The sequence below is a fragment of the Acanthisitta chloris genome, unplaced genomic scaffold (assembly GCF_000695815.1).
Source record: "Acanthisitta chloris isolate BGI_N310 unplaced genomic scaffold, ASM69581v1 scaffold6440, whole genome shotgun sequence".
NCBI classification, from domain to species: Eukaryota; Metazoa; Chordata; class Aves; order Passeriformes; family Acanthisittidae; genus Acanthisitta; species Acanthisitta chloris.
In genome coordinates this window covers 42,120-62,448 of record NW_008653253.1, presented here as the reverse complement: position 1 = coordinate 62,448, position 20,329 = coordinate 42,120, and the positions used below count along the sequence as shown (strand labels likewise).

Genomic DNA, 20,329 nt, shown 5'->3' with positions numbered 1-20,329 from the left:
TAATATCATATGCAAAAAAAAAAAAAACATAAAGCAAAATAAAAAACAAGAATCAAAGGAAGCAACAGAAACAACATCCAGACAAAAGAAGAAATGACAATTCTGGTTGTGTTTCCTCTATGCCCATAATATCTGTTATTTTGAAGGAAAATGGTATCAGTATGTTTTTCTTATTTTTGTGAAGAGCTGGTTTCCCATTTTATTTTCATACTAAATTCTACAGATGATTTTTAAAATTTTAAAGTAAGACAGATTAAATATGATGTAGAAGGTTGCCCTCTCTTCCTGCAATATTCAAACACTGTACCTTTAAGGCTGACTGCTTATGCAATCAGGACTCTGTCCCTTAATAGAGGCTACCATTTGCTTTGTGCTTAGACAATTCAGACCACCAGAAACAAGAAGCTGGAAGATGTATCAACAATTTCAGTGTATTTTTACATATAGACATTTATATAGGCTTGTGTCTTTGAGTGTAAATATACATACACTTTTTCACCCCTATCAAGCTATCCCTTGTCCTTTGGGAAGAGGAAACACCTATACAGGCATGCTGCAAAAAGCTTCATGCTCACAGTCTTGTCACAGATTTCCCTCATACCTGACTGTGCATAAATTTCAGATTAATTCCTTCCAGCGTGACCTGAAGCAAACCTCCTTCACCAGTTTTCATATCCTGCACAGGGAACTCACCACCCAACTCAGGGCCTGTGATGGTAAAAGAAAAGAAAAGAAAAGGAGAAAACCAAACAAGCAAAAATAAATATCCAGATAAAGTTCAGACAGCAATAAGCCAAGTCATGATATGTGGAAGGAAATACAAAACAGTAAAGACATAACTTCCATTTCAGGTACATCACAAAAGGACACTCCTAAGAACAGTAGGAAGCATTTCAGTGAGTCCACTCACTACTGACAGCCTTCTGAGGAGCACTAGACTTTTAGGTATTGTAAAACATTTCATTCTGGTTACATGAAGAGACATCACTGTCAGTTCAGTCTCTATTTATTGTAGTTCCTATTGGGGTTTTGTTTCTTTTAAACGTCACATTTCATTTCTGCATGGTAGGACACTGCAATCACATAGTACCACAGATAGCATAGTCTTAAGTACAAACACATAAGCAAGCACAAACCAGGCTTTTATTTATGAACTGCATTGTATGGTGGTGTTTTTATGCTTTCAGCAATTAAAAAGTCAATGACAATTTAACAGAGGATATTAATAGGTGACACTTTTCATCCAGTTTCTTTCACATTATTTAGTTCAGATAAAAATGCTTTCTTACAATGATTTTTGAAAAATTTTACTTTGTGCAGAACCACTGAGCTCTGGAGAATGGCATTCAACACATTTCAAACACTTTTCAACACATTTTTAATACTACATAAAGTAGCTCTCGAAGACACTTTTGTCTTCTCTACCCCCAGTGAAAGTTCAGTCCTTCCTCCCCATCCTCAAATCAAACTAGATTAATGGTAGGAAGAAGAAAACAGTAGCTTTTCCAAGCTCCCACAGCTAGCTGCGGGTTGAACAGTTAAGATGCTTGATTTAAACACAAGTCATTTTCTTGGTCACGTGGATGCCAGTTACGAGTATCAAATGCAGATCCCTTAGATTTGGCATTAAGACACACCTAAAATAGGCCTGTACCTCAAAGCATGGCGCCCAGAGTCCTAGCACCCACTTTAAAAAAAAAAAGTTGCAACAGAAATCAAACTTGAGAACATAAAACCATGGTGACATTACTCTGAACCTGCAAACAGATTCCAGCAAAGGAGAAACAACCATCTTAGGAAGGCATAAAATAAGCCACCTTTATGTTTGTTACTCAGGTACATACAGTTCCGGCTCCTCTCTGGGGAGTAAGAAAAAATAGAAAATTGCCTTCCCAAGAACTCCATTTTCCAAAACTGCAAATCCACTTTTCTAAGGTTTTTTTTGACTCAACAGGAAAAGGAAAGGCATGTTGGCCATGAAAAAAATTTACCAGTATAATTTTACTATCCTGTCTCAGCTGATGTTGCAAAACTAAGAAAGAAAGGATACTGATATAACTGCACCTTTTGACCTGCCCCAGTATGAGGCATTTCAATATAGAAAAAGCTTCTGCACAAAAATCTGCAGAAAGCTGCAGATTCGTCACTGTAGATTCACTAACACAAGCATATTTATTAGTTTCCATTGTCAACATGAAGTAAACAACACAGTTCTATGTCTCAATCAGAAATATAAGGAGTGGTTAGCCAACCACGAAGAGGAAGTGAAGCTGGTGATTCATAGTCTTTTTAGGTTATCATTTTACTGGCAGCTCCTCCTCCTTACATGTAACTCTTCTCTACACAGGTGTTTCGGTTGTGTCTGTATTGAGAGTGAGGTAAAGGGGGCAAGCTAATGATAACAGTGCACATGCATGTACAAAGTTACCACAGATTTCCAAGTAAAAGGAGATTAGGTCCAGAGAAATTATTAATAAATAAAAATTGTTCATTGCAGATTAAACAACAAATGTTCCCAACAAGCAAAATCTTGTACCTGGTTTAATGCTTTGCTGTCTTGCTGCTGCTCGCTCCATGCTGTCCTTTACACAGTAGTACAGCTCCCGACACTAACAGATACAAGAAGAGTAATACAACTTTATTTCTCCAAATTATCACGAGACGGAAAAGAACTGTGGATTCTAAGATTGTACGAACAGAACAAGCCTCATGTGGTGCATAAGGACAAAAAGCCTATAAAAGTTCAAGCACACCTAATTACTAGTTGTTTTTTATATTTAGTTTTCAAGCTGATAGAGAAATTATTTCATAGGATTTCATCACACAAGCTATTGAAGAGTTCACAGCTTAGCACATTCTAAACAAGTATACTCAGTTTCCTACTGTAGAAAAAGCCTCAAAACAATATCCCTCCCTTTCTTTCAGTTTCCAGCAATGCCATGGACATGCACACGTGATCTATCTTTTTTGCTATTCATATTCTTATGGCCATAATCTCTGAGCCACATTTAAGACAATTTTCTATCCTTAGCCCAGGATACAAGCAATTAATTTTCCAAGTAACTTCTATAGCACACTGCTTTTCTCCTTCTTCCCTTTGTATCCACACCTGCATTATCATGATTTGGTCTATGTCAATTTTTTTTTAAAGCAGAAATGTAATCCTTTTATAATCTCAAATATAATAACATTTCAACATACTACTTGCATTTACAAACCTTTACTTTAGTTTTCTGGTCATTTTGTAGGAGTTACCAGAGTTCTAAGAGTTACTGGAATTTTCCCAATAGGTTTAAGCTATTTCTTTAGCATTGTAATTAATCATAAGTATAAGAAAAGGGCTTTCATATTAGTAGAGAATGTAGGCATATACAGAATAAAAATCAAACACAGGTCCATGGAGAAAACCTTTGTCTACTTTTGTTCGTTTGGTTTTGCTACTATGTTTGCCATGGCCCTCTATGTCAATAACCAACTGGAGTGCATAGCCTGGGCATGGATGAGGAGCTCAAGAAGAGCTCATGAGTCAGGATTAAATGGAGGGTAGGGACAGGTGATATTATAGAAGGAGTCTGTTACAAGGCCATCTGACCAAGAAAACCAAGCAGAGGAGGCCCTCTATAGACAGGAGCAGCTTGTCATTCACAAGCCCTGGTCCTCGTGGGGGACAGTATCTGTTGGAGGAACAACACAGCAGGGAATAAGCAATCCAGGAGGTTCCTGGAATATGTTGATGATAACGGCCTTCTCCAAGTGACAGAGGAGCCAATGAGGAGAGGTGCTATGCTGAACCTTGTTCTCATCAACCCTGGTGGGGAAGATGAAGCACAAGGGCAGTCTGGGCTGCAGTGACCACGAGTGGACCCTGAGACCCTTGGGGCAGCAAGGAAGGCACACAGCAAGTTCACTGTCCTGGACTTCAGGAGAGTAGACCCTGACCTCTTCAGGGATCTGCTTGAGAGAGTACCACGGGATAAAGTGCTGGAGGAGAGAGAGGCCCAAGAAAGCCAGTTAATATTCAAGGATCACCTCCTCCAAGCTCAGGAACGAGGCATCCCAGCAAACAGGAAGGCAGGCAAAAGAGCCAAGAAGGCCTGTGTGGATGAACAAGATGCTCCTGGACAAACACAAGAAGGAAGCTGACAGAAAGCAAGGACAGGTAGCCTGGGAGGAGTCTAGAGAGATTATCGGAGCAGCGAGCAATTAGGTTAGGAAAGCTAAAGCCCTGATGGAATTAAACCTGACCAGGGATGTAAAGGGCAACAAGAAAAGCTTCTATAGGTATGTCAGTGATGAAAGGAAGACTAGCAAAAATTTGTGCCCTCTCTGGAAGAAAACACCAGACCTGGTTAGCCAGGACAGGTTACTACCCTCATAAGCCTGCAAGCTCACACAATATTTAGTAATACTGATGCTTTCCTGCTTCTAATCCAAAAGAAACAAGAAAAAGTCACATATGTCATTTGTTAAATTACTTTCTGATGTGCTACTGTCTTCATGTAAATGACAAGGCATAATGCCAGCTTCAGATATCAGTGCTGCTAAACAGCCATTGCAGTTCAGTAACCAGTGCTGGAAAGAGAGTGTTATTTTTTGATAAAACATGCAATATGACACACGAAGGACTTTTTTTTTCTGTGCAATGATCCCCGCAGTATTGTGTATGTTGAACAAGATGTGTACCTTCTTTGTGTAGAACTTGTTCAGTTGTGTCTCCTGACCATTCCTGCGCCAGAGGCACAGCACCTTCGTTTTGGGACAGTAAGTCATGTTGATGAGCTTCTCATACCACCAGCGTTCATACACAGTCCCAATGTTGCTTCTCAACACAATACAATCATCACATACCTGAGAGCGCAAAAAAATTATATAAGATTTCTAATGTTATTTATTGAATGCAATTATTTGCATTGGTATTATTCTTGTCTCTACCTCCATGAAAAATATGTCTCCTGTTGTGTCTGTCCCAGCATGTACTACGAACGTCTGCTTCTTGATGGGGCCCCTGCCACTGGGTCTCACAGGGAGCTCCCGTCCATTCTAGAAAAAAACCCCATGCAATCATTAATGAATTATGAAACCAGTTTCTCCTGATTTATTAAAAAACCCCATTAGGTGATACAGGAAACATTTTCAACAAATGAGAGAATGAAGTGTTTTTAACACAGCTAATTTGGGGTAATTTTGGACAAAGCCTTAAGCAAGATAGTCTAGTAAGTTTAGTTCCAACAAGTGTGGCTGGGAGTGTGATCACAGAATAGAACAAGATTCATGCTGGTACCACACACGGTATGGGATAGTGAGGTGTCTGAGTTCCAGTAACATTGCAGTAAACTGGTCTGATTTTTCCCAACTAGTTATAAGATAATTTTGTGCCTTTTCTATGCATAAAACTGAGTTCCAAATGTAAAAATGCATTTTAAAATTACCTTTCAAAGGGCCTAACTTGTGTACACCCTGGTGACAGCTGTGTTAGAAGCTAGCTACATTCATTAACTGAAGTTTTAGACTATATTTTTAATAAGCATTACAGGACATAAGGTTTATTCTGCATGACAGGTGATAGTGGAAACAGTTTTGTATAGAAACAGATTGGAGCAAGTCTTAAAATGACATGGAAACTGATAGAAAACTAAACACTTCTTACAGTCATAGTAATAATAAATGTTCCTGCCCACACAAGTGGTATTAAGAAAACATTGGGGTTGCATAGGACTGTGTTACATAAGTGTCATGTTTATACATATTTGTATTGCAGCTCTAACTGATAACTGTATAACATTATAAACAGGGTCATACAATCACAGTCTTTATTCTATGCATGTGAAGGCAGTATTTAATGATTCAATTTAATTATTTTTAATATTTTTTAATTAGTGCTGCAGAGAACACAGAGAAGAATTTTCAGGCAATTTATTTCCTTCACTGTAGATCCCACAGATACACCACAGTTTTACTTACCAGATTGGCAAGTTTGTCTAGAGTATCGTTTATTTGCTGGCTGTACACCAATCCAATATGTGATTTTCCCATTAGACGACGCACCTTTTTCCTAATATCATTCTTGTTCACCTAGAAAGCAGATAGAAAGACAGTTGCATACTCTTCTCTATTCACAGGAGGCAACTCCTATCTCCCAATCATATCTAGGTTTCCATTGCTAAGACAGCAACATAACTGATATCCAGTTGTCATGCTAGGCCCTCTCTAGCCCAGCAGTATATAAAGAAGTTGCACATACCCTGCTTTTTCCAGATACTGGGCAAGTGATACTGTGCACAACAGATTTTCTGCCTACCTGTTCACACAAACAGCAATTTCACTACCCACCACTTCCAACTACTGACACCAAAAGCTTCAGTTCTCCAAGGTGCCACCTATGTGATGAGTCTCACTGGCCAGGCTAGTTTGTCCACCTCTTCCTCTGCAATGACTTAATTCAGTCAGCCTTGGATACCTCAACACGACATGGTATCTTTCAGAATTCTCATTCTTTCACAATCTCTTTCCTGGTCACAAACCCAGGGCTCTAACAAACATTTCCCAGAGAGTCTTCAAACAGCAGAGGATGAGCTGCAGGGAAGCTCTGAAGCAAAATATTTCTGCCTCATGTCATTTTAGAGAGCTACTATGAATGCCAGCCATCAACACTAAAGGCTTCAAGACAGTACACTCATGCTTAAGTGCTGACTTCAAGCAGGATCAGACATTGTTTTTCAACATATTGACATTATGACCTTAATGCTATAGAGCATACAAAACAAACTCAACCTGCTTCTTCATGCCTGAAAGAAAGCACTGTAATTTTCAAGATTTTTAAAAAGTAAAACCTACTAGACTCTGCTATAAATTAATTAAGTAAATTAAAATACCAAGGTGTTGGGTTTGAAGGACTATGCTTCCCTTGCTAGCTCAGAAGAATTTATCTCTCTAGTAACAGAAGGCCTTCCAATTTTGCAGTTTCATCTAGAAGCTGCCCTAAGATGAGATACCTTGGTACAGCCTTCTTAAGGCCTTCACTGTGCCTGTGTGAAAAGTATCCTACATACATATAATACACACCAAATTTTAGATCCACCACCTTTTATCCCAAAACTGATAATCAGGGGATAAAACATAACCACAACAATAACAAACACTAAAAACAGACAACACTCCATAACCCTTCTTTTGCCCAGTTCTGTATCCCATCCTCTTGAGCATCTCTGAAGATGCACTGAAAGAAACATTATTTTTATCACAAGTCTCAGATGCCCTTTATTCCCTCTTTTCATCTATAACAGAGAGATATAATTTTCAAAGGTATAAAATCATGCTTGCCTCCTTATCCCTTTCTCCCAAGAAACTGTTTTCTAGGGAATCTGATTATTTTCACTACACTAAGAGACACTCTCCCTCTATGAGACTAACTCTCATGAGATAGCCTTATGAAACCAATTATTATTTGTTCTCCTCTTGTGCATCTTCAGTGAAAGCAGCTGCACTACTTATTATTAATTCTACTTTAAGTATTACAGCGATGCAAGTCCCAATGGCCAAATCCCATGGTCTTCTTTTGAAATAAACTCGCTCCAAATATACTCAAATCCCACCTTATCTTCACAATCCATTTATGTCAGGAAAAATCAACACTTTCTTTCTCTCTCCCCACTTCTCCTTCTGACCTGCCCCTGTGCACCATGTGTCTCCCCCCACAGAAAAAATTATATACAACAATTTTTTTCCACTGGTTGAGTATCACACATTTTTCATCTATGGTATGTGAAAAAGTAAAAGTTATCAAACTGTCACCTGTATACAGCTGTTCTTACTGTCAAGCTCTGGCACTGGACAGCACAGTGCATCAAATATGTTACAGGTAAAACCATACCCCTAAGCTGAGACAAGACAAAAAACTTAGAAGTCTGATTTTCCAATTACTTTGATTTGGCCTATCTAACAAGACTAAAGACTAAAAGAAAGATATTTCTAGTAGCCACCTGTACCATTAAGGTGCATATAGACAGACTACTGAATGAGGAAAAAACTGGATTGCTTACTTGTACTGGCATATTTCTTGTTAAGTTATTGATATGCATATTTGCAATTTGGATTGTGCAGCTGTGAGGAAATCAGATTAGAAGATGTTCTCTATTTAATTTATAACCCATACTCCTAAAAATAAGGATGTCCTCCAAAGTTACTTGTAGAAATAGTAAATTTCTACTAAAAGTGGCATACCTGTGACACAGAACTGCATAAACTCAGACAACATATCTCAAAGAACCTCCAGATAATGAAGCAATTTTTTCATTAATATTAAGAGATGTTTTATAACATTTTTATACTTCACTGTTCTGAGCTCTGCGAAGAGAGATGTGTGGTTTCAAGACAATACCAACTAAATATACTGCTTTAATCTGAGCAGCGATCTATTAAAAAGAAAAAGAATCACCTTTATCATAAGCATATAAGAAATCATGTTATGCAGCAGTGTAGCCAACAAACGGTCCTCATCATCCTCCAGGCGCTTTCGATCATGTTCTCCCAGGGAAAGATACCTGCAAGTAAAGCTAGATCTGAAGCAGAATCACAGGCATTCTTCACTCACTTCACTGGAGCACTGGCAGAGGACAGAGCACCATTTGTAAAGTGTAGGGCAAATAAAACCTCTAAAAACACTAAGTCAAATGGGCATTTTCCAGTAAAATATTGTGATCACTAACTAAACGTTTCCCTTAATTATTAACTAGTTGAAGCAAATAACATCTGCTCAGCGGGAAAGTTGTAAAGTGGTCCATTGGGCTTATCCATTTCCTCTTTACTGCTGCTACAGCTCTGTGAAAATTACAGCTGTCAGAAGAGGAACATAAAACTCAGCACAAGAGCTATCCAGTTCTAGAGCTTAAATACAGCTGCAAGGCAGAAGAAAACTAATGAAGAAAGTACACAGACACTCTCTTTTTCCAGTAAGGTAGGCAGTTTGTGGAAAAATAGTTTTCAGACTAGCACCTCACAAACTAGTCCTTATTTTGGCAACCAGATCTCATGTTAGATGATACACAAGCATGGGTGCAGGCAGTACAGCTGCAGGTGGCAGACAGAGCACAGAATGATCAGACAGGAACAGAGCTGGGGGACAGGGGGAAGAGGGAAGTATGTAGTGAAGATTGACGTCTTAGAAGTAATCTAGCCTTAAGCAACCACACAGATATTTCTAGACAGTGGTTCCCTTATGGGTTTTTTGTTTGTTTCTTTTAACTCCAAACTGTAGTTACTTGGCTTTTTCAGAAGGTTCAAAATCCCATTTCTGAAAACATTTAATTCTTTCACTTTATGTCAACACACTGATATCTTCCTTTATTTTAGAATATAGCCATTTTACCACAGAAATCTCTTGCTTTACTGCTGATCTAGTCTATTCCATCTGTTAATACTGTGATTATGCTTACATTACCCATTTCTCTGGAAATATCACCTCTCCACAAGAGTTTAAAAAAAACATGCCATAACTAAAGAGAAGCATTTCAGTATCAGGAGATACTGGCAAGCAAAGACAAACACTCACTTTGGAATAGTCAGGTATAGTAATGAGGTTTATGAAGTGACAACAGCATGTTATGCAGAATTAAAATAAATATTTTTTTTACTATTTCAGCCCAGGTGAAACAATGAGGAAGAAAAAGGTCTACTAAACAACTTACCTGTCGATCATCTCCTGAGGTCCCTGGTCCATTCCCATCCCTTCTCTCTCTAGCATCACAGCATCCAAAAAAGCATCTTCCCAGAACTGCATCTGGTCCCATAACGTTGAACGCTCTTTGCCTATGCAATGTATATAAAAAAATTAGCATTTATTCCATTTCCTCCAGTCAAATACTATTAATTTCTGTTCATTCCCACTCCTTGAAAATATCACACACAATTAAAACAATGTTAAAAAAAAGGTTACTTTTAAACCACAAGCAGTATCACAACTGAAGAAAAGTGTAAAAGACAAGACAAATTTCTCATTCTAATTAATGGTTATAGTACAAAAGTACCTCTCCTCTCTATTCTTTAAGGACTATATCTTCTTCCATATACTGTTAACACTGCTCAAAAGAGACAGGAATATCTCACACCAATCATGGCAAACACACAGAGAAGTGGAAAGATAAGATTATTACTCATAGAGAAGGTTTCCATTGCAGCATCCTCTAACTGGTCCCAGACAGATCCTTTATCCCTGCCTGCATCATTCCAAGCAGGCAGGAACGATAAATGGAAAGGATGAAAAACAGAGGAAGAGAGAGCTCTTGATTAACAGCAAATCCAGATGAAATACGTTTCAAAAATCCAACATACTCCTAATTCAAGGATAGATTTGAAGGCCATCAGAATCCTGAGTTTAGAAGCCTTCTGTTCAATGACTTAAACGGAACGATCTTTTTTCAAAAACAGTGATATATTTTTGCCTTCCATGCATAGTTAAATTCCTTCTCCCCTTCTTCATACAGTTTAAAGAATTTATATTCAAGAACAGCAAGAGACTTGGACAAACTACATTTTATGCAAACTACACCACTCACACCCATCCCCCCCTTATTCAATTTCCGCAGCAAATCTTTGGCTTTACTCTGAATGGCCTGATGCACCTCCCTATTCTACCAGCAGAGACAACAGTAAGTGGTTAAAAACAGTCTCAGGGAATGTAAAAAGTCCAGTCTGTCCCAGAGACAACTTCATCTCAACTTCAGGCTAAAAGATTCCCTTCCTGCAATAAAAGCAGCTTACCCAAAAGTCCTTCATATAGATAGACACGCTGGTTCCCATCCTCTGGACCTCTCCCTGGAGTACTGCCTTTGCTGTCCTTCACACTCTGCTTCAAGTTGTGAGACTTTGCCTGAAAATAATACAAGAGGCGTGAGACAATTTCACTCTGCAGGGCTCTTTCTTGCCGTCCACTGTTGGGTTTAACAGACGCAGTTTGCAAAGCTTCTCTCGCAAACTTCACAAAATAAATGATTTTGTTCAAAGAGCAGGGTAACACACACAAATGTCCAGAGTCAGGCAAAGAAAAATCAAAAAGAGACAAATAGAGAAAGCAGAGAGAAACAGAGGAAGCAAAATGCTTCCCTGAAGGAAAACAGAAGCAAAACAAAAAAAAAAAGTCCCAACTAAAGGAAAGAACAACTAAACCCCTTCTGTCATCCCCCATATTTCATGCTTATGCATTCATAAAGATATGACATTAAGCAAATGATTTTGTATCATCTACCCTGAGGAGCTGTGTGTTGGGACCATCAGCCAGCAGGAACTGTGACAATAAAGTTGGTCCATCTACTTCACTACCACTAGGTAAACTATGGTGCCATACTTGACATACATCATGCATCATATACACACATCATCTTTGTTCTAAAGCTCTTCCAAGGGTTTTTAAAATTCTATTTAGTTTCATTAATCAAGTGGAAAAACACAGAAAAGTAAGTGTGTAAAAAGAAGTCTAACTCTTCCGTACCTGAGAAGACATCCTCTTGCAACTAAGTAAGCAGATATGGTTACATAATTTTCATGCTTTTAGTAGAAATCAGCAATGAAACACAACGATTTTCATTGTGGCTTAACGTTAGAAGAAGAAGCCCTGTAATGGCTTTTACAATCTTACAAGGATTATAAAATCATGAACACAGTGAGACCAATCTTAAGGCACTGCAAGTTGTTTTCATGTTTTGCAGACAGCTTGATTTAGCCAAATCAAGTGTATCATTATTTTCTTGGCAATATGTAGATCAGAGGTTATACATGATAATCAAGAACTTTAAAAGCCAAAATGAACAAGAAGCACTCACAAATCATTTGAATTTTACTGCACACAGATCTTCCAACTAGGAAAATATATTTTAAAATTATGGTTACAATTCAAATAGGACTAATGTTTTAAAGAAACAGAACAGCTGCAAGAACTACAAGAGGTCACTCCTTTCCTCTATCAAGGAATTTCCTAAGAAACAGGAAATTTTCCTCTTAGTTAGGTAAGGAAAACAATGCCCATCCATGTTGTAGTGTCTCTGAAGGGTAATTAAATGTCCATTTGGTTGAGAGAAATACTGAATGAGGGGCAATTAAATATTGCTAGAGTCTGTAAAGTGGTGCAAGACATTAATCTACTACTCTCAAAGAACTATTTATTGTGCATGAAATGAAGAAAGGTACGTGGATCCACATAAAATTACAACTTTGACATTTTAATATCGCAGTCATTGCGGTTTAACCCTTAGAACAGAATCAGAGATCCTCTTTCACACATGCACCTGCATTGAAATGATTACTGTAAAAGATTTAATTTAAAACAATAAAGTAAAAAAGGAAAGTCTACAGTGGCCTTACAAAGATAGAGCTAGTAGCAGAGTTTGTCTCAATTTCGCTGTCTGACACAGTGCCTCTGGATCCTGTCAAATTGCCACCATTTTCCACACTTGGGCCATCACCAGCATTGCTACTCAAGTCACTGTCTGCTCCTAATGTCTCTCCGGAACTGTTACTAACCTGTAGAGAAAAATAAAGCAGTTACCTTCAACAGACAGAGACACTGTGGATAGAAGACCTGTAAAATGTTTTTTCTTAAGGAACAAAATAAGAAGCAGTACAACTGAAGGCCACATTTGCCATTTCTTCTTCAGTAACATCTTTTCATCAAATCCTACTCTGCAGAAAGAGTTAAAGAGAAACTCAAAAAGCCATACAGAAAAAACACAGAACTGTTTAGGTTAAGATCATCTATAGATGAGTCCCCCTGCTCAAGCAGGGTCAGCTAGAGTATGTTGCTGAGGACCACATCCAGTTAGGTTTTTTTAAATCTCCACAGATGAAGAACCCACAGCCTCTCTGGGCAAACTGCTCCAGTGTTTGACCACCCTCAATATAAAAAAAGGTGTTTTCTGGTGTTCAGATGGTAGTTCCTGTGCTTTAATATTTGTGTTGACTGCCTCTTGCCCTGGCAGTAGATACTACTGAGAACAGTCTGGCTTCCTTGCCTTTGTTCACTCCCATCAGGTATTTACACCCATTGATAAGACTGCCCCTGAATATTCTCTTCTCCTGTCACAGCTCTCACAGCCTCCTCTCTTATGAAAGATGCTTCAATCCCTTAATCATCTTTGTGTCCCTGAGCTGGACTCACCACAGTAAGTCCTTATCCTACTTGTACTGGGTCCAAAACTGGACATAATACTCTGCATACAGCCTCAGCAGTGCTGAATAAAGCGGAAGGATCACCATCCTCAACCTGCTGACAATGCTTTTCCTCATACAGTCCAGAATACCATTGGTCTTTTCTGCTGTGAGGGTGCATTGCTGGCTCATGATCAGCTTGTTGTCCACCAAGATCCCAAGGCCCTTCCCAACAAAGTTGCTTTGCAGCTGACTGGCCCTCAGTGTGTATTAGTGCCTGGGGTCATTCCTTCCCATATGCAGGACTTGGCATTTTCCCCTTATGGAACCATGCAGATTCCTCTCTGTCCAGTTCTCTGGCTTGTTGGGGCACTTTGAATGGTGGCACAATCATCTGGTGTGTCAATCATTGCTCCCAGTTTTCCACCATCCACAAACTTGCTCTGTACCATCATCCAGGTCATCCAGGGCCTCAGCACTGACCTCAGGGGTACATCACTAGTGACTTGTCTCCAGATGGACTTTGTACCACTGATCACAACCCTCTCAGTCCAGGCATTCAGCCAGCTTTTAGTCCTCTTCACTGTCTACTTACCTAACCCATACTTTGTCAGTTTGTTTGTTTTACAGGGTACAGTGTCAAAAGCTTTATTGAAGTTGAGGTAAACAACATCTGCTGCCCTCCCCGCATTCATCAAGCTAGTCATCTCATTGTAGAAGGCTATCAGGGTGGTTAAGCATGCCTGCCCCTTTTTAAATCAATTATCACTAGTTTCATTCAACTTTGCGTCCTTCATGTGTTTGGAAATGTTTTCCAGGCAGAATTTCTTCACCACCTTTCCCAAGGACTGAGATGAGGCTGGCCAGTCTGGAGTTCCCTAGATCTTTCTTCTTGCCCTTCCTGAAGATAAGAGTGGTATTTCCTGTCTTCAGTAGTCAGGAACCTATCCTAATCACCATGACTGTTCAGAGACAACCAAGAGCAGCACTGCAATGTCATCGGCCGACTGTCTTGTGGCTGCAATCCCTCAGGAACCACAGTTTGTTGAAATGCTCCCTAATCTGGTCATCCTCCACTCTTATTTTGGTCTCAGAGGCCTCAGATTCCTGAAGGCTGGTTTTAGTGGTAAAAACCTGAGGCACAGAATGCCCCAAGTGCCTCAGTCTTTTCCATCTGTCACCAGTTCCCCTGCCCCATTCAGCAGCAGGCCTATTCTTTCTCTAGTCATTTCTCTTGTTGCTTATGTACTTGTCCCGTTTCTATTCACATTCCTTGCCAGATTCAAGTCCAGGTCCATACTGATTTTCCAAACCCTATCCCTGCAAGATGAGACAGAACATGGACACACCTCCTGTGTCACCTGACCCTGCTTCAACCTCTTGTATACTTCCTTTTTATGTCTGAGTTCAGTAGGAGCTCTTTGCCCATCCATGCAAGCCTTCTGCTGCCTTTGGCTGGTTTTCTACTTGTCAGGGTGGACCTTTCTTGAGCTTGGAGAAGGACATATTTGAATATCAACCAGGTCTTCTAGACCTCTCTTCTATCTGGAGCAGTATCTCACAGAAAAAAATTTTTGTGTCCATTAGAGAAAGAAAATCAGAGTAGTATTCTTGTTACAGGCTGAGAAAAGATCATGGAAAGCCAGATATTCACAGGTATGCAGGAGTATAGAGAAAAACAACACCAAAATAGTAAAGTTCCTCAGGTTTTATCCCTGGAATATGTAATATCAGATAATGTGGTAGGGAGAAGGTTCATTCTTCTCTTTACTAAATGCATTCCTGATACCTTTTCCCTCTAGGCCCCATAGTTGATCAGAAAGCAAGCAGACATATTTTGATATAATTCAAGTGCTTTAAGGTAATAGAGCAGAAAATGTGTTCTTATTTTTAATGCATCAAAGATTCTGCCTGTTTTGCTTTCAGGTTACATTTTTAAACTTCTGTTCTTTATAGATGGTTTATGCACAACTAAGACTTATTTACAGAGTTGTTGCAATCCACCAGTTCAGAAAATATACGGCTATCTAGGAATATGTAATGGCATATCTGTAGGATTCAATCTGCTAATAAATCAAGCACAATGTATGTTCTGTCAGACACATGTTTGCCACTCAGAGGCTCTGGAGAGAGAACTCACAGACATACATTATGCATGTGTGACAGTATGCAGCCATACCACACAAAATGTAGGCATGAAATGCCCTTCCCCACTTTAACAAACAGTGAATCACATCAAGATTTCACTTCAGACATATCCTACCACAGTGCTGACTTCAGAATCCTGGCTTGTACTTCGGACCATAACTGCTGGTCCTCCACTGGGTATAGAGTCAAAATCACTCTTCTGCAATCAAAACATATAAAGGAAAGAAGAGTCATATTAGTTTTTACCATAAGAAAAGAACATCACTTCCAATTCCTCTGGGGTCTTGAATCACATGCCTTATGCTTCCTTAGTTTATTTAGCCACTCAAATAGAAACTACTGCCTGCATGTCAAAAAGTTTGTGGTGCCCTATAATTGAGTTCACAAAGATCAACCATCTACAGAAAGGGGGAAAGAAATTTTACCAAATGAGCCTCTCATGAACACTCGAATGCTAGAAGTCTTCCCATAATTAAACAGTGAAGAATCCTCTTGTCTTACCACATATATAAAGCAAGCATAGGAGCCACCGACCTGAGAACCTGAGGTCAAACTGAGGCCACTGTCTGCACTGATTTGGGATTTCTTCTCATCTGTTTCTCCCAAATCAAGTTGTTTCACACCTTCTGGTCCTAAACAAAGGAAAAAATAAATGATTACTGTACCAAAAAAAACCAGTATGGCAGAAAGCAGATGACAGACTGGAAGCAGGAACAAGACCAAGAAAACAGATTTGCTTTCTCATTTCTTTGATTTATTTATTTTTATTCATTGGTACTGAAAACAACAAGGCCAGCAGAACATATCTGCTAGTCTTCAAATGTTAGTTTGAATTTCAAATACTCCAAAGGCATAGTCCAAGAGTTATTATACCTAAAAACAGTGTTTTTCTTTGCCATTTGAGACAGAAAAGAGGACAAAGTCCAGTTTCAATAACACATGCAGGGCAGTTGCCATTCAACTCTAGGAAGCCACTTCCTTTATTCTTGGTAATAATAAAGGATGCCTATTTATTTAAAGTCAGAATCTTTTTTTGAACAGCTAAATTGCTCAATGTTCTGGACTGAGTTTTTTGTTTGTTGCCAACAGCAACTCTCTTGGCAAAAATCAGGCAACACATGACAAGAACATAAACAGTGACAATTGGTGTTACCCCAGTAAAATTTTTCAAGGAATATGCTTATATGCTGTACTTCACAACATTCCCCAATTCCATCAACAAATGGCTCTCCAGAGTTGGCAATCACATAGGTCAGTAGTGAGAGAGAGAATCAGCAAGCTTTTAAGTCATGCATTTGTTAACCCAGCAATCCAAAAACAAAAAAAAGGGAAAAAAAGGATAAAGAACTTTATGTTCAATTTCCCATGCACTTCTAGAGTCATATCATATATTGTCCTCTCATGGGATGGCTGAGGGAAAAAAGAATGATGGAGAGGTAGAGCCTGAAAAGAAATTTGGATAAGCACTGAACGAAGTAAATAACAATGCAAGAAAAGAATGTGTTATAGACTGCACATAGAATGTCAGCACTCTCAGAAAGGGGACGAGACTGTGTACAACACTTCTGCCATGTCCATATCTGCCAACTATTCAGTAACGGGAAGACATGATCAGCTGCTGGAATATTTGTATTATATACCCATGATTATATCCAGTATCGCTAAGCAAACAATGCCACTATCCATAACCACTGACCACAACAACCCAGGAATTATGAACGTTTGTATCATATGTAATATTAGAGAGGGTAAGATAGTGAAAAGGAAAGACAAAGGGAAGGGAGGAGAGAGAGAAGGATAATATACAAAGATTTGTGGGAGTGAGTTTGAGATGATATGTATATTCATGAATAGCAAAGCCGTAAGCGGGCTGTGCAGACCACACTAGCTGACTACTCAACCACCAAGTCTTCCTATGAAGCATTTACAGAACGTATTCTTCATTTGTGATGGTATTCTGCCTCTCAATCCATATGCCTTAGTTATTGTAAATCAAATCAAAGATTCTAACAAAGAGAAAGCTTAAACAAAATTTACAAAGAAAAATAACTAAGAATATACTTTCTAAGAATTTGGAATGCTATCTTCCACTAAAATATGCATTGCTCACTATGAGAGGTCTATATCCACTCATTCGAATGGCTGCTCTTTCTAGTTCTGAATAATGATACAGCAAAATGTTTTATATCTCATTACTACAGCAAGAACACTAAACTTCAGCTGTGTGTTTTAAGCAATTTAAGACATAATTCTGGTATATTTCTGGCATTTTGGCTTCTAAAACAATTGAAACTCACTGAAGCAGTTCAGGTGCTTGATAGCTGTAACTGAGTTTAAAGAGCACAATAACTACATTGTAGTCACTGTCAATTTACAGGCACTTGTAAACCTCTTCTTCCCTTCTTCATGGAGTTGTATGTCTAATACACATAGAAAACTAAAACCTCAATTTATCCCTCCCAAAGTAGGCACCTACCTGAAAGGCTCATTTTGGGAGAGTAGGTGTGTGCATGTGCTGTGTGCTATGTCTCACACTCACTCAATTCAGATCCTAACTATAGTGATCTGTACTGCAGAGGTACCCCATGTGCCCTGTTCCCTCTGAACTAACTCCAGATGCAGAAGTATTTAACTGAGAAGCCTAAAACTAATGTAAGTAAACCCAGGCCTAGTCAGAAAGTCAGGAATTTTCACCCATTCATCTTAGTTATTAATTTCCCCAACCTTCAGTCTGTAAAAGGGGCATCAGCTCTGCAAAGTACAAACTACACTTGCAGTTAAGAAACACCTACCACAACATGGTTGATATAAACTAGCTATTGTCCTTTGTCACATATCCCTATTTACAACAGTGATAACCAATAAACAAAACCTTTTAGCACACCTGCAGATAATATATTCAATCTTATTCAACATCATATTTCAATAGATGTTCAGATTTGTGTAGATTTAGACTCTGCAAACAGCCTCAAAATATTTCACTCCTTCTTTAACAGGGGATATAAAAACCAAAACCAGATTTATTCCTTAACATGAGGCCATTCTTTAGCAGCCATTACTAAATACAATTCTTCACATACACCTTCTCTCTCCTCCTCAAAAGTATTTCTTGTTGCAGACTGACTGTTCATGGTTGATGCCAGGTAACAAAATTTGCTATCCCACGGCTTGAATAAACAGAATTCTTCATTCCAATAACATTCTATCAATTAATATATTCAAGTCAACAAATTGTTTAACAAAACTGGGCTTTAAGAAAGGAGATGGAGTATCTTAAAATTCTTCCATAGTTATCTCATATGGTGAGGATGCAGAATACCTGCTCCCACTTCTTTGCAGAAGGCAATATTCAGGGGAAAAAAAAGGAAAGGAAAAAAAAAGCAGAAACACTTGAACACAGTTTCCCCAGGGTAAACTGATCTGTTTGATCTCTCTAATGCAGGCTTTCTTGGTAGTCCTTTGTTCCTGTGGGTATAAAAACTGTGTGCCATAGATGCAAGCTCACTCTGCACCCGGGGAGTTGGCAGTTATGGGGAGGCTGGAGGAGTCAGTTTCTATATTTTTTTTAATTTCCTTACTCGTTTTTTCCAAAGATTTTTGCATTTTCACTTCCTGGTGCTTGTTCCACAATTCTACCCAAGATGCATTGAAAGCAGGAGAGAAAGAGAAAGAGTCAGCGGCTGGTCAGACAGGTGAAAATGGGGAAAAAAATTGAAACAAAAACCCCACCCCTTCATCTCATAAAAAAAAAAAAAAAGAAAGAAAGAATAAAATGCAGGACTTTATGACAACTACTGAGTGAAGGGTTAATTAACACCATTTTAAAAGAAATCCATGTTAGGTATTGAGCACTGCATCATCTCTTAATAACAGAATTAAAGTGTTAGAGATGACTTCAATACAGTTGTGGTGGTGCTTCCCCCCTTCCTCTCCTTGGGCTCCACTACCAGCTAAGGAAAAACAGCTCTTATGAACACAAATAATGCAATTAATCACCTTTCCTGAGCAAAGTATTTAAGATTGTCAGACATTTACTCCTCTAAAATGTATGCATCACAGAAGCTCTAATTAACAGAAACATTTTAATGTCTCTATATCATTAAAAGGAAAAGACACAAAACCAGCAGTAGCAATTCCAAGAAAATTAAAACTGTAGGTTAGCACAATTTTTAACCAATATGATATCTTAAAAATTATCACAAAGTTTACAAGCTATTTTTGCCCTGACAACATTCTCAGTAATTGCTTGGCTCTGACTGTCAACCTGTCCTACATGCAAAAAGCTACACTTCTCTTCATCTGCCTGTTCCTATCAGAGTATAAACAATGGAAAATGGAGAAGAAGAAAAATCAGCAAGATATCAGTCATACTTAACACCAATTTCCAAAATCCAAATTAGGTCACAGCACTCCAATCATGTTGAGGAATTCCATAAGAGGATACAATGTACAGAACAGGAAAAAAGTCTGAGGTCTGTGTGTACTCCTTGCATTTGAAGCTTAGCCCTGGCACATAACAGTGATGAGGCACTCACACTTTTCCATCGCTCACATTCCTCAACCCTCTGAAATGCAGTCACCTTTTCTGCTTAGAACTACCAGATCATTCCAAGTGTTGGCCAAAGGAAACATTACAAGCTGACATGATGAAATGACTCTGAATGTTAGGCACTGTTCTCTCAGTAGCACAGCTAAAGCTGGGAATGCTACAGAGGAAGATACCCTTAGAAAAGTGGCAAAGGAAAGAAAAAAGAAGTACAGTGATCTACCCCTCTTCAAGGAAACTTCCTGAGCAACTAAAAGGTCACTTAAGTGTGTCAAAAACCCTCCTCACCCTGCAAATAGCAGAAATAAGGGCACAATAGGCTCTAAAAAAGTTCTATTTAGCCAAATGTTCAGTGAAAAAAAAATGCAAGAGCACAGTGTCACAATGGTGGAGGAAGGCTCCAAAGTAGTATCATTAAACATAATCAGGAGCAAGGTAAACAGCAAGGTAGAAAAAGCTAGAAAGACAGCTTCTAGCCAACTGATTTCTATATCTGCTTCA

The 20,329-nt window shown here is 38.8% G+C and overlaps 1 protein-coding gene across 1 annotated transcript in view; it reads right to left on the bottom strand.

Annotated features, from left to right (window-relative positions):
* MADD (MAP-kinase activating death domain) overlaps positions 1-20,329 on the bottom strand; it is a 61,507-nt gene that overhangs the window by 12,219 nt on the left and 28,959 nt on the right. Inside the window, exons 20-32 of the mRNA XM_009080094.1 lie at positions 18,861-18,914; positions 15,817-15,914; positions 15,398-15,481; positions 12,352-12,510; positions 10,756-10,864; positions 10,149-10,211; positions 9,684-9,804; positions 8,435-8,540; positions 5,962-6,072; positions 4,933-5,040; positions 4,684-4,848; positions 2,537-2,609; positions 602-708 (exon numbers count right to left, since the gene is read on the bottom strand). Coding sequence (XP_009078342.1) covers positions 602-708; positions 2,537-2,609; positions 4,684-4,848; positions 4,933-5,040; positions 5,962-6,072; positions 8,435-8,540; positions 9,684-9,804; positions 10,149-10,211; positions 10,756-10,864; positions 12,352-12,510; positions 15,398-15,481; positions 15,817-15,914; positions 18,861-18,914 — 1,358 coding nt within the window. The remainder of the gene's footprint in view (positions 1-601; positions 709-2,536; positions 2,610-4,683; positions 4,849-4,932; positions 5,041-5,961; positions 6,073-8,434; positions 8,541-9,683; positions 9,805-10,148; positions 10,212-10,755; positions 10,865-12,351; positions 12,511-15,397; positions 15,482-15,816; positions 15,915-18,860; positions 18,915-20,329) is intronic.